The sequence below is a fragment of the Saccopteryx leptura genome, chromosome 6, assembly GCF_036850995.1.
Source record: "Saccopteryx leptura isolate mSacLep1 chromosome 6, mSacLep1_pri_phased_curated, whole genome shotgun sequence".
NCBI lineage: Eukaryota > Metazoa > Chordata > Mammalia > Chiroptera > Emballonuridae > Saccopteryx > Saccopteryx leptura.
In genome coordinates this window covers 172,904,834-172,917,063 of record NC_089508.1, presented here as the reverse complement: position 1 = coordinate 172,917,063, position 12,230 = coordinate 172,904,834, and the positions used below count along the sequence as shown (strand labels likewise).

The 12,230-nt window shown below is 45.0% G+C and overlaps 1 protein-coding gene across 3 annotated transcripts in view; it reads right to left on the bottom strand.

The window, feature by feature from the left end:
- Positions 1–9,974, bottom strand: part of G3BP1 (G3BP stress granule assembly factor 1) — a 40,688-nt gene extending 30,714 nt beyond the window's left edge. For 2 of the 3 annotated variants that reach the window (XM_066344021.1, XM_066344022.1), the window contains exon 1: positions 9,695–9,974. Coding sequence is in view for 1 of the 3 variants with exons in the window: in XM_066344020.1 (XP_066200117.1) it covers positions 9,108–9,179 (72 nt within the window). In the remaining 2 variants the exon portion in view is untranslated. Of the gene's footprint in view, positions 1–9,107; positions 9,439–9,694 lie in introns of those variants that run through there. The other variant, XM_066344020.1, reaches the window with a different exon arrangement.
- Between the last annotated feature and the right edge of the window lie 2,256 nt (positions 9,975–12,230).

The window sequence follows — 12,230 nt, the reverse complement described above, 5'->3', positions numbered from 1 at the left end:
AAACTCACTGTGGGCACAAAACATAAAGAGAATTTGATTGCCACCCTAGTTTTAAAACATGACAGGTAGCCCTGGCCAGGTAGTTTCTTGGTCATTGGTTAGAGTGTTGTCCTGATAAAACAAGGTTGTGGGTTCGATTCCCGGTCAGGGCACAAAAAATAATCAACCAATATACGCATAAATAAGTGAAATAACAATTGATGCTTTTCTCCCCCCCTTCTTTCCCTCTCATTTTAAAATAGTAAAATAAGCCTGTCCTGTCTTGTGGTGGTACAGTGGGTAAAGCATTGACCTGCAAATGCTGAGGTTGCCAGTTCAAAACCCTGAGCTTGGCTGGTCAAGGCACCTAAGGAAAGCAATGGTGAGTTGATGCTTCCCACTCCTCCCGCACCCCTTTTTTTCTTTCTCTCTCTCCTCTCTATAAATCAATGAATAAAATCTTTAAAAAAAAAAAGCCTGACCAGGTGGTGGCACAATGTATATAGAGCATTGGCCTGGGACACAGAGGACCCAGGTTCGAAACCCTGAGGGCGCCAGCTTTAAGCGCAGGCTCATTCAGCTTGGGCACAGGATCATAGACATGACCCTATGGTTGCTGGCTTGAGGAAGGGGTCACTCGCTCTGCTGGAGCCGCCCGGTCCAGGCACATATGAGAAAGCAATCAATGAACAAGGTGCCACAATGGAGAATTTATGCTTCTCTTCTCTCTCCCTTCCTGTCTGTGCCTGTCTCTCTGTCTCTCCCACTAAAAAAATAAAATAATAAGTAAACAAAATAAGTGGCAGATAATAATGTACATGTGTGCCAGACTGGAAATGGATTAAGTTGTAGTTTATTCACATCATAAAAATCCCTACATCTACGATAAACACACGGGGCATATAAAACTGCAAAGTGGTACTAGTGTGCAAGCCTGGATGTGGTGGCGCAGTGGGGAAAGCATCGACCTGGAACGCTGAGGTCGCCGGCTCAAAACCCTGGGCTTGTCTGGACACAAGGCACAGACAACAAGCAACTACCTATGCGTTGATGCTTCCTGCTCCTCCTCTCACTGTCTCTTTCTCTCCTCGCTCTATAATCAATAAATACTTTAAAAAAATAGTTAACCGCTACACACCTGACAAAGTGACTAAAATTTACAATAAAAAGCCACACAGTGTTGACCAGGATACCAAAGAAATGGAACCCTCAAACACTGCTGGTGGGAATAAAAGTGGTACAAACACCTCAGAAATGTTAGGTAGTACCTGACCTGTGGTGGCGCAGGGGATATAGTGTCAACCTGGAACACTGCGGTCACCGGTTCAAAACCCCGGACTGGCCTGGTCAAGGCACATATGGGAGTAGATGCTTCCTGCTCCGCCCCTTTCACTCTCTTTCGCTCTCTCTCTTTCGCTCTCTTCTCTTAAATGAATAAAATCTTTAAATATATATGTTTAAAATAAATAAATAAATAAATAAATAAATAAATAAATAAATGCCAGGGAGTTTCTTAAGAAGCTGTATTTATAATAGCCAAAAGCTGGAAACAAACTAAATGTCCACCAAGAAGTAAACAGATAAAGTATGGTATGCTTACAGAATAGCATTACTCAACAATTAAAAATAATAAGCCGGACCAGTGATGGTGCAGTTGATAGAGCGTCTACCTGGGATGCTGGCGTTTCAGGTTCTAAACCTCAAGGTCTCTGGCTTCAGCAAGGGCTCGCTGGCTCAGCTGAAGCCCCCTCCCCCGCCCCAGGCACATATGAGAAGCAATCAATGAACAAACTAAAGTGCCACCATTACAAGTTGATGCTTCTCTTCTCTCTCCCTACCTGTTTCTCTCTCTCTCACTAAAATAATAAAGCACATATTGTCTGACTCGACTTACAAAAAATTTGCACAAAGTGCAATCTAATCTTCAGCAACAGAAAGCAGTTTAGGGATTTCTGAGGACAGAAGTGAGGGAGCGGATAAGAAAGAGGAAATACAAAGGGGTGTGAGAAAACCCTGGGGGAGAATGAGGATGTTCTCTATCTTGATTGTGGTGCTGGTTTCATGGCATAAACAATGCCAAAATTATCCGATTGTACACCCAACGTATGTACAGTTTGGTGTGTGTCAACTATATCTCAATAAAGCTCTGTTATTTTTTACAGAGACAGAGAGAGAGTCAGAGAGAGGGATAGACAGGGACAGACAGACAGGAACAGAGATAAGAAGCATCAATCATTAGTTCTTTGTTGCGCATTGCGACACCTTAGTTGATCATTGATTGCTCTCTCATATGTGCCTTTTTTTTTTTTTTTTTTGTATTTTTCTTAAGTTGGAAACGGGAGGCAGTCAGACAGACTCCCGCATGTGCCTGACCAGGATCCATCTGGCATGCCCACCAGGGGGCAATGCTCTGCCCATCTGGGGCGTGGCTCTGCCGCAATCAGCGCCATTCTAGCGCCTGAGGCAGAGGCCACACAGCCCTCCTCAGCGCCTGGGCCAACTTTGCTCCAATGGAGCCTCGGCTGCAGGAGGGGAAGAGAGAGACAGAGAGGAGGGAGAGGGGGAAGGGTGGAGAAGCAGATGGGCGCTTCTCCTGTGTGCCCTGGCCGGGAATCGAACCTGGGACTCCCGCATGCCAGGCCGACGCTCTACCACTGAGCCAACTGGCCAGGGCCTAAGCTCTGTTATTTTTAAACTTTAACCCACCAATAAAATAGCCTGGAAAGATGAAAGGTCATCTCAGGGGAAGAAATGGGATGGGAAGCTGCACAGGAGGAAAAAAAGTCATACATAAAAAAGTGATGCAAAACGGTAACTGTCAATTCTGAATTCGATGGTGTTTAAGCGGTATCTTTTTACTCTATTTTAATTATTTATCAAAAACACTAAGGGAAAATAAACAAGGTTTTGTGTGTACTAACATTGAGTATGAATTGTCATACATTTTGTTGCAAGGTTATGCTATATATTCAAACATTTGAAATTTGGGTTAGTAGAGAAACAAAAATATTTTCCCAGAAGCTAAGAAACTGTAACTGAGAGCCAATGTCAGTGCTCAGAGGAAGAGCAGGGTCACCACCGCTTGGTCTACTGTTCAATCTACTTTCTGAACTCCTCACATTTACCACCTGTCACCTCCCTTCAAAATTCTTCCCGACAGCTTCTTGGAGCAATGGTTGATTCTAGGACAGTACAGGAAAAACATAAGATGAGTCTGAAACAGTTGGTAAACAAAAAAAATGCTTAAAAAAAAAAGGCATAGGTAATCCTGATCCATCAAGAGGGCACAAGAGCTGACACTAGAACAATAAAGTAAAACAGCAGAAATAAGTTCAGGAAAGCAACGGATTACAACCCAAATAAAATATCCATGAAAAAAAGTAATATACTGTATAAGAAAATAAGGTCCTGTCCTGACCAGCTAGCTTAGCTGGTTAGAGCATCATCCCGATACAGAAAGGTTGTGGGTTCAATCCCTAGGCAAAGAACAGACAGGAACAGACTCATGTTTCAGCCTGTCTCTCTCCCTTCCTCTCTCTTGAAGATTAATAAATAAATTTAAAAAGAAAAGAAATAATGTCTTAATAAAACGTAAATAAATAAATAAGTAAACGGGAAGAGGAAACAACTGCTTACAGCAGAGAAAGAAAGAAGGAAATAAAGAATTGCCCTCAGAACACGACAGCTACAGGCAAGACCACTCATGTTAAAATCTGGGGGGAAACTTGACAGAAACAGAATATTTGCACAGCTTCGAAGTGGCTAGTAATTACAGCGGCAGCTTTAGTATGTCCATAAATCCACAGATCCTCCTCCTTCTTAGCAACTAGCTTTATAAGGAGAATATACAAAGGGGATAAATTCTAACCTGGTAGACACCACCTCAATCAAGTGATCAAGGTTAAGTTCAATCAGTAATGGTATTATGTACCCCCGATGCAATAAGGTTAAGACACCTTGTGGTATTCTTTCCCAAAATCCCTAACCTCAGACACACCCAAATTGAGATCAAGAGCCAGGGTCATAAAAGACAAAGGAAAGACAAACTGTTACAGACCAGAGAAGAGAGACTAAGGAGACAAGCAGATCTAGGAACTGAAAGAGGACATTAGCCAAATAAGGATAATCATTTAGCTAACGATATTTTATCAATATCCATGTCTTAGTTTTGATAAATGAACATGATTATGTAACATCAGGGAAGCTGTGTGAGGCTATATAAGGTATCATTTGGTTAGAGTGTCGTCTTTATACACCAGGTAGTGGGTTCAATCCACGGTCAGGGCACATACAAGAAGCAACCAATGAATGTATAAACAAGTGGAACAAACCAATGTTTCTGCTTCTCTCTCTCTCTCTCCCTCAAATAAATAAATAAAAAGTTTTTTTAAATGTCTCTGCATTGCAACTCTTCTGTAATTCTAAAATTTATCTCAAAATCAACTTTTCCTAAGACAAAAACTTCAAGACAGAAATTAGAAAACTTAACAATTCACTAGCTTTCCTTGGTTTTTAGCATCCCTTTCCCACTCCAAAACTGTTAGTCACCTAACCAGGCAGTGGCACAGTGGACAGAGTACTGGCCTGGGACACTGAGGACACAGGTTCAAAACCCCAAGGTTGACCAACCAGGCGGTGGCGCAGTGCATAGAGCGTCAGACTGGGATGCAGAGGACCCAGGTTCGAGACCCCGAGGTCGCCAGCTTGAGCGCAGGCTCATCTGGTTTGAGCAAAGCTCACTAGCTTGGACCCAAGGTCACTGGCTCGAGCAAGGGGTTACTCAGTCTGCTGAAGGCCCGTGGTCAAGGCACATATGAGAAAACAATCAATGAACAACTAAGGTGTCGCAACGAAAAACTGATGATTGATAGTTCTCATCTCTCTCCGTTCCTGTCTGTCTGTCCCTCTCTTGGACTCTCTCTGTCTCTGTAAAAACAAACAAACAAACAAACAAACAACAAAAGAAAAAACCAAGGTTGCTGATTTGAGCATGAGCGCATCTGGCTTGAGCACAGGCTTACAGACATGACTCCATGGTGGCTAGCTTGAGCCCAGAGGTCACTGGCTGGAAGCTCACGAATGCTGGCTTGAACAAGGGGTCACTGGCTCAGCTGGAGCCCCTAGTCAAGGCACATAAAAGAATGAACAACTAAGGTGCCACAACTATGAGTTAATGCTTCTCATCTCTCTCCCTCTCTGAAAAAAAATAGCTGGGTTTACAATAAAGCAACAATCTGTTCTTTCTTATCAAGATAAAAAAAATATTGGCCCTGGCCGGTTGGCTCAGTGGTAGAGCGTCAGCCTGGCGTGCGGGAGACCTGGGTTCGATTCCCGGCCAGGGCACACAGGAGAAGCGCCCATCTGCTTCTCCACCCCTCCCCTTCTCCTTCCTCTCTGTCTCTCTTTTCCCCTCCCGCAGCCAAGGCTCCACTGGAGCAAAGTTGGCCCGGGCACTGAGGATGGCTCCATGGCCTCTGCCTCAGGCACTAGAATGGCTCTAGTTGCAACAGAGCAACGCCCCAGATGGGCGGAGCATTGCCCCTTGGTGGGCATGCCATGAGAGAGTGGATCCTGGTCGGGTACGTGAGAGAGTCTGTCTGACTGCCTCCCGGTTTCCAACTTCAGAAAAATACACACACAAAAAAAAGATAAAAGAATATTTTATGGTTAATACTAATGCCTCACCTATGAAATTTCTAAAAAACATGAATTTCCTATTCTTCAGATCTCATACAGCATAAGTGGATGCACTCCAGGAAACCTTAAGAGCAAGCTCACAGTTCACAAACTTGAGGCACAGCCTGGGACAGGTAGATGTCACACCCTCACCTTCCAGATTTCAATTCCTTCTATTCTTCTGTAACAGCTAGCACGTATTGATGATCTACAGTTTCCTACTAGGGATACCACATACTTTACAAAACAGTTTAGACAACTAATAGATATCAGATTATAAATTTTTTAAGTAAAAACACGAGAAACCCTAAACTATATGGAAGCACTTTAAAAATATGTGAAGGAGGTGCCTGACCTGTGGTGGCGCAGTGGATTAAGCATCGACCTGGAACGCTGAGGTCACTAGTTCAAAACCCTGGGTTTACCTGGTCAAGGCACATATGGGAGTTGATGCTTCCTGCTCCTCCCCCCTGTGCCTCCCTTCTCCTTCTCTCTCTCCTCTCTCAAATGAATAAAATCTTTTTTAAAAAAATAAAATATGGAAAAAATAAAAATAAAATAAAATATGGGAAGGGGCATACAAACATGCAATAATGCCGTTATGCAGCCTCTTACCAGCCACCGAGGGTCCCACCCAGGAAGCCAGCTTTCTTTCTCTAAACCATGTTATAGTGACTTTTTGTTAAATACCTGTAATATCCCAGACAAGCCAGACAGCTCAGCAACAGTGTGAGACTGGCCGGAGGACAGAAGGGGAGCTCTCTAATCACGTACTAAGGCCACAGCCTGTGAAATAGTTTCCACGTCTATTTGTGCTTTAGAAAACCCACCCTCATGTGTCAATTATTCCTGGCTCTTCAGCATTATTACCCCACTTGCCATTTAGGTTTCCTGATCAATGCCAGATACCAATATCCAATAATACTTTAAAAATTTTTTAATTTAATCATTAAACAGGAAGCTTATTTTTGAGTTAAGGCACAGTGTGATTACCTACAAGTGAGATTCCAGTTGCTCAATCTAAATTTAACTCCATGGCTGGAAGAACAGTATTGCACCAAAGGTTTTGCTGAGTAGATGTTAAGAACTGACTAGCCAGAGGGGGGGAAAAACGAAGTTTTTTAACCTACCTACATTGACAATTACCTCCCTTTGTAAAGTCAATTCAGTTTTGTCCAAAGCAGTCTTAAAGCACAATTAAGTGAATATAATGTGCAATGTAAATTATGAAATATTATTTTTCAAAAGCTATTTGTTGAAAGTTCAAGTGGGTAATTTTATTAAACTGGCAAAAACCAAAAATACTGGTTTAGGTCACAAGTTCAGGCTTTATATTAAATTTCATCTTTTAATGAAACATGCATGGCCCCTTCCATCCTCCTATGGAACATATACAATGTCACAAACCTAGAGAAATTTAAACCTTACCTCTGCCCTTTAATTTTCTATGCAAAGTACTAAAACAAGTTAAATAAAATAATGCAAATTACAGCGAACTGCTGCAAAGCAGGTCACCCACAAACATTACAAAACCTCTTGATTCTCCCGCAGCCGACTGTCAGCTGAGAACTGCAAAATGAACTAAGGAACAAAGAACTGCCTACTTTTCTACCAGTTCAAAGAGGTACAAAAGCTTAGACTGAAAGGATTTAACAAAAAAAGGTAACCTCTGACTTGGCTGGGAATCAGGACTGTCTCACATTTTCACAATTTCCCTAAAATTCATGTTCTTGATGAGTGAATACACCCTAGATCAGCTGGGCTACCAATTTGTGAAATACCAGTTTTCATATTCTTACCCAGCTAATAACTATCTGCCTAAGGCCAAGAACAGTGTTTTGTTGTTGTTTTTAATAAGTATTTAAAAGGTGGAAGTAACAAAATTTTCCCTCAATTAATGCGTAAGATAGTATCATTGATATATTTTACCTCAAGCAGTAACAAAATTAATTAAGACTCCAACTTAAGTTTCAATGTAGGTCATTACAGTGTTTAACATTTGATAACTTAAAATGCTAATACAAGAGTTAACTGTGTCTAAATCTATGTGAGAATTGCTACACGAAGGCAAGTTCCATGTAAAACGTTACCTTCTAAAGCAATCAGTCATTTGTAGCAACACCAACATAGGTTACAACTTGATTGAAACAAACTTTCAATCACTATCTATTGCTACTTTCTGTTAAGAAACATAGAAACTACTGGGTAAATGGAAACACTTACAAATATTAAGCTTTCTCATAGTTTTAAACTTACTTACAAAGATTAAATGTGTTCTCCCTGACTGCAAAAAATCAAGACCAATCCTAAAATAGATACATTTCTTTAAAAAAAAAAAAAAGCTGAAAGCTATTCCAATAAAAATTAATTCAGAAGAATTAGTCTCAAACTTTTTTTGTAGTTTTATCTCAAATAGAGACATCTGTGATAGACGTAACACTTGGACCTGCAACACAGGTACATTTATGATTTCATTAAGCCAGGGAGTAGTAGACTGGCTTTCAAAAAAACTAAAAGATAACTCTACCAGAAAAATAGAAACTTAAACTTTGAAAGTGTCTTCTACCTTTACCTATACATAGGAGCCTTGACAGTAAATACAAAATAATGTATTACTGACTGCTGAATGCGGACAGCCTGTCAGCCACAAAACATCCCAACTGCCCACAAGGGTAAGATTTCCAACACGTCTCCATTACCCCTTAATTCACCTGGCCTACGTTCCACGGAAGTCAAATTCATACTGTAATTGAGTACCATCCTTTCCATTCCGATTTCAAATTTTAACCTGCACATGCTGGTGAGATCTGAAACTCTCCGCTCTGAACCTCGTTTTCTTCGATAAAACGAGGAAGTTAAACTATGTTCTCGAAGGTCTTTCTCAAAAGTCTGCTCCGATTAAAAAAGAAAGGAAAAATGATTCAGGGTCTAATATCAGCCTAACTTCCTGCTGGCGGGAATTTCCCCAGCATCATGCTGTGAGTATCAAATCTGACGAGGAACACTGTCCGTGTCCACTTGCACTTAATTCATTTCATTCGATCCTTTTTCCAGAAGCTTTTGGGGCAGCACATCCATCATCTTTCTATGCGGATACATGTAGAAAGGAAGCCCAAACGCTTTCTTTTCCTTTGTCTTTAGCCCACGTCCAACCCCGGTCTCCCGGGAAGCCCAGAACTAGCTCAAGTGCAAATGCCGCTGCAGCCTTCGCAGCGGTGGGCCTTTCGAGGCTGATGCTGCCTCCAGGGACTGCCAGTGCTCCGGGGGCCCAAGTGCGCCCTGGGGGCCACGCAGGGCGATGGGACAAAGAATGAAACAGGCTCAGGGACCAGGGACCCGGAGCCAGGAGAGCTGGGTTTAAATTCCTGCCCCTTTCCGTGCGTGTGCCTTTGAGCAGTCAGTCCCCTGGACTTCCGAGCCCGCTGTCCAGGGAGGAAAATCACCGAACCTACCTCATCAGGTCGTCCCGGGAGTAAATGAGAGGCACACAATGACGGCTTAGAAACGAGATGAGTAAGGACCATTCGCTACCCGTGCGCTCGCTGCTCCCCCTTTCCTCCTGGAAAACCAAAGAGCGGCGCTCCCGCAGCCCAGGTGGAAAAAGCCTTTTCGCACTTTCGGGGCGCGCCCACCCCTAAATGCAAGCCTCTCTGGCCCAGGCCAAGCTGCAGTCCCCCCGCAGCAGAGGCGAGACTCGGCTGGAGCGTGGGGAGACGCGCGGGAAAAGCGGGCGAACTGGCCGCGCGGGACCCCCGGCCCCGGAGATCGCCCCAGGGACCCGGGCGGTGGCCGTGGCTCCTTCTCGCCCCGCGTGGCAGTTGGGCGCGGCACGCGCACGCGGCGGACACGGCCACGCGCGCCGGCCTGGTTGGGGGGCGGGGGGAGGCGGAGAGCCTCCGCGCGCCCGTGCGCCCGCCTGCGGCCGTTGAAACGGGGGCGCGCCCCGGGCGGGCGCCGCTTAGTCTTCTCCTCCCTCTCACACTCGCGGCAGCTTGTCCTCGACCCCGGGCCCCACAGCCCCGCCCATGCCCCAGCGTACCTGCTAGGCTGAGCGGGAGAGGAACAAGCTTTGCTCCACCGACCGGAGAAAGGAGAAAAAAACCTCACGTAACTGCGTCCGCACACACGCGTGCTCCGTCGCCGGTCTATATAGCTGCGACTCAGCCTAACTTGTTGCGGCCAGGTCGGGCAGACTGATGTCCAATCCCAACTGCGTCCTCTGGGCTCCCCGAACAGCAATTGGGTGTTGATTCAGGATCAAGGCGTGACTCTTGATTGGCTTTGACTCATGCCTATGAGATGGTGAAGATTTCGTTTCCCTAGTAACAGATGGGCACAGAAAAAGACCAATTACTTAAAGGTACGATGCAAAGGAGGGCGGATAGATCTTTGACCGATACCCATAGTAGCCAATAAAGGCGTGAGGCCGCTCCCATTCGTTAAAAGGTCTTCCCCTGGGCGGAGACCCGTTTTCCAATGCAGGAGCGGTTGCTCCACAAGGTGGGGCCCGTGTACTTTGGGGAAGTAAACCCCAAGCAACTAGAAGGTGGGAGCCAGGGAGGCCAAAGAAGCCCTCGTCCAATCGCAATGCGAGCAGGAGCTGATTGACGCGGGGGTTGGACTGCACCAAGGAGACCGAGCCCTAGGGCCGTTTGCCTTCTGGAGCGGTCCTGAGACTGTCCTGTCCCGGGCTATGTCCTTTTTTACTCCTTTCACTGATTTGTTGGGTCTGGCCTCTGAGGCCCTTCTCCTGCCTTTTCCGCAGATTGGTACCAGGAACACCAAGTGGTAAAGCTTCCCGTTGTTCTTCTTTCATTTCCATGCCTAAGGGCACTTGCTGGCTCTCACCATTAGTCAGCACTACGGTTGGACAACTACATATTAAGGGAAAAACCAAAGGAGAAAGTAACACCCATCGTGTACCTACGATCTTGTAAAATGTCGCACGTGAAAACTGCTGTTGAGTTGGAGAACAGAAATTTCTGTCCCGTTTTTGGCAAGTGCTGGTGCAGGTCGGCCCGAAGGTCGGCTCGTGGGTGGTCAACTGAGGATTTCCCTTTTTGTTGTTGCCAAGAGACGGCACTTTGTAAATTCCCTGATCATCTTGGGCCTCTAGGCAGCATCCTGTGCGTCACCACCATTGTCATTCAGTTTTCTAATCGTTGTGGGAGTGGGGCTTATCTCTAGAGGGCATTCCATCTTTAAAAGGTAACTTGTCAAACTCCTGTGTGGACAGAATTCCCGAAACAGTTAAATGGCTAAGTGGCGCTCCAGCCTGATCCAGTCCACGTCTCTAAGTGTATTGCTGGGCCCTCTGTTGGTGACCAAGAGCATTTTACATGGAAATATTGTACAAAGACATGCCTAAGTCCGTTCCCATTCCAGGCACGTGACCCTGCGGGAGGGGTTCCCGTTAAGTTTTGCAGAGAAATTTGGAAATGAAGCACGTGGAGCGTCTCGGTTGAAAGAGAAAGGGGCGCATGCAGCGGCTTGGTGGCATCCAGGCGAGTCCCTGTTCACCTTCCAGTGCGGGCCTGGCCCCAGGAGCTAAGTCGCCCCTCTGTCCCCCAACCCCCACCAAGCCTCCTGCAGCGGCATCCCTCTTTTCAACATTTGTTGAGCTCCAGGGACTGGAATCAGGGATGATCAAGATTCTGTCCCTGCTCGCTGTCACCCATTCCACGGAGGAGAGCCCTGCGCTGGGCCGGAAGCTCCCAAAATCCGGGAACAGGTGTCTGTGGCTGTGAAGACACCGGAGGGAACTCCGCACGGAGGAGAGAAGCTGTTGGTTTGCTGGAGTCTGGAGCCTCCAGGATCGTGTTACCTCTGCTAAAGAATTTGAACTTTATTCTTTTTTTTTTTAACAAAACAATTTTCAGAATAAACCTAAACACCAAAGGAGTTTAGCTTCATATGTTAGTAATTTTTTTTACCGCAACACATAATTTTAAAAATTTTTTTAAACTATTTCCTTTTATTTATTTATTTTAGTGAAGAGAGAGAGAGAGAGAGAGAGAGAAGGGGGAGAGGAGCAGGAAGCATCAACTTCCATATGTGAAAAAATAAAAAAAAATAAAAAAATAAAAAAAGCCTGACCAGGTGGTAGCGCAGTGGATAGAGTGTTGGACTGGGATGCAGAGGACCCAGGTTCGAGACCCCGAGGTCGCCAGCTTGAGCGCGGCTCATCTGGTTTGAGGCAAAAAATAGCCCACCAGCTTGAACCCAAGGTCGCTGGCTCCAGCAAGGGGTTACTCGGTCTGCTGAAGGCCCACAGTCAAGGCACATAGGAGAAAGCAATCAATGAACAACTAAGGTGTTGCAACGTGCAATGAAAAACTAATGATTGATGCTTCTCATCTCTCTCCGTTCCTGTTTGTCTGTCCCTCTCTATCCCTCTCTCTGACTCTGTCTCTGTAAAAAAAATAAAAATAAAATAAAAAAATAATAAAATAAAATTTTAAAAACTTCCATATGTGCATTGACCAGGTAAGGCTGCTGTTTCAAACCAGTGACCTCAGCATTACAGGTCGGCGCTCTATCCACTGCACCACAGGTCCAGCTGACCTTTATTCTGA